Here is a 1,243-nt window from a genome sequence, read left to right as displayed (position 1 = left end):
GGTTGGATTGTATTATTTTTTATTACATGGAATATATATATTTCAGGTTGAAACCTATAGTTGGCAATAAAAACTGTTACTACTTATGGTCCATCCTTGAACATCCCAGTACATTTCAACTTCAACCGCCATGGGTGTGCAAGAGGAACTCGTCGCCCTGAAGAGGAAGAGGCAATCAACAAAGGGAAGTTCACCAGGAAGGTAACTATGTGCAATGAAGGAATCAATCGAGGTGATGATTTATCAGTGTTAACGAAGAACTATGAGGAAATGGTTGAAGCCTTTAAATGCCTAGAGTATCAAAATGATGAACTGATACAATTTATATATGAAAACGAGGATAAGCTAGCCTATAGTAGTTTAGAAGAAGAAGCCCAGCAATATATTTTAGATAGTGAAAGATTAAAATGTGAAGTAAGTGCAAAAATATTCAAAGGTGTCCAGGATGTAAAGGCAACAGATAAATCGAAGGTTAAAGTAAAGAAATTTGAACCACCAATGTTCGAAGGTAATTTAAGGGACTATCCAACTTTTAAGGAAGATTATGAGAATTTAGTAAAGAGTATATACGGTACTGATCCATATGCTCTCAAAATGTGTCTAGGTGGAGAAGCACTTCAAGCAGTGAAGGGCTCAGAGGGTAATTATGATGAAATGATTCAACGTTTGGATGATAAATTTGGGAATTCAAGAAAGATTCTAGACTTAGTGGTTGGTGAGCTTAGATCTCTGAAGAAAATTTATGATGATGATACCAAAGGATTTATTAAAATGGTCGATCAGGTTGAGCAATGTTGGCTTGATTTAAAAAAGGTAAATCTCTCTGATGAACTTAATAGTGCAAACGTTGTCAGCCATATAGAAAAGGTTTTACCTTCACTTCAAAAGAGAGAATGGGTAATTAAAGCAGATGAGGTATCAGTAACTACAATCTGTTCCTGAGTTGTTGAAGTTCTTACAGAAGGAGAGAAATATTTTGGAATATATGAACTCTAATGTTAGGAGTAGCGTAGTGATAATAAGGCAACAGTCCATCATGTTGACAGCACAGTTGAGAATGAATCGGAATTGATAAAATTGGTGAAAAAAATGGGGGAAGAACAAAGTATAAAAATAAGGAATTTGAATCTTGTATTGTTAACTTGACAGAAATGGTGAAAGGTTTATTAAACGCCTAAGGCAGATAGTAAGGGGATAGGATGTCTGTTACACAATTCAATTGGTCATGATATAACAGAATGTT

General features: G+C 35.0%; 1 protein-coding gene across 1 annotated transcript; it reads left to right on the top strand.

The window, feature by feature from the left end:
• The first annotated feature begins 207 nt into the window (after positions 1-207).
• Positions 208-942, top strand: LOC135224275 (uncharacterized). Its single transcript, XM_064263123.1, has one exon. It carries the CDS (start codon positions 208-210, stop codon positions 940-942), a length of 735 nt encoding a protein of 244 aa, XP_064119193.1.
• Positions 943-1,243: the final 301 nt, after the last annotated feature.

The sequence above is a fragment of the Macrobrachium nipponense genome, chromosome 10, assembly GCF_015104395.2.
Source record: "Macrobrachium nipponense isolate FS-2020 chromosome 10, ASM1510439v2, whole genome shotgun sequence".
Classification (NCBI taxonomy): domain Eukaryota; kingdom Metazoa; phylum Arthropoda; class Malacostraca; order Decapoda; family Palaemonidae; genus Macrobrachium; species Macrobrachium nipponense.
This window is presented reverse-complemented; position numbering and strand designations above follow the sequence as displayed.

Bases quoted from the DNA above. Each gene is read 5' to 3' on its own strand.
- LOC135224275 (XM_064263123.1), top strand. From the start codon at position 208: ATGTGCAATGAAGGAATCAATCGAGGTGATGATTTATCAGTGTTAACG.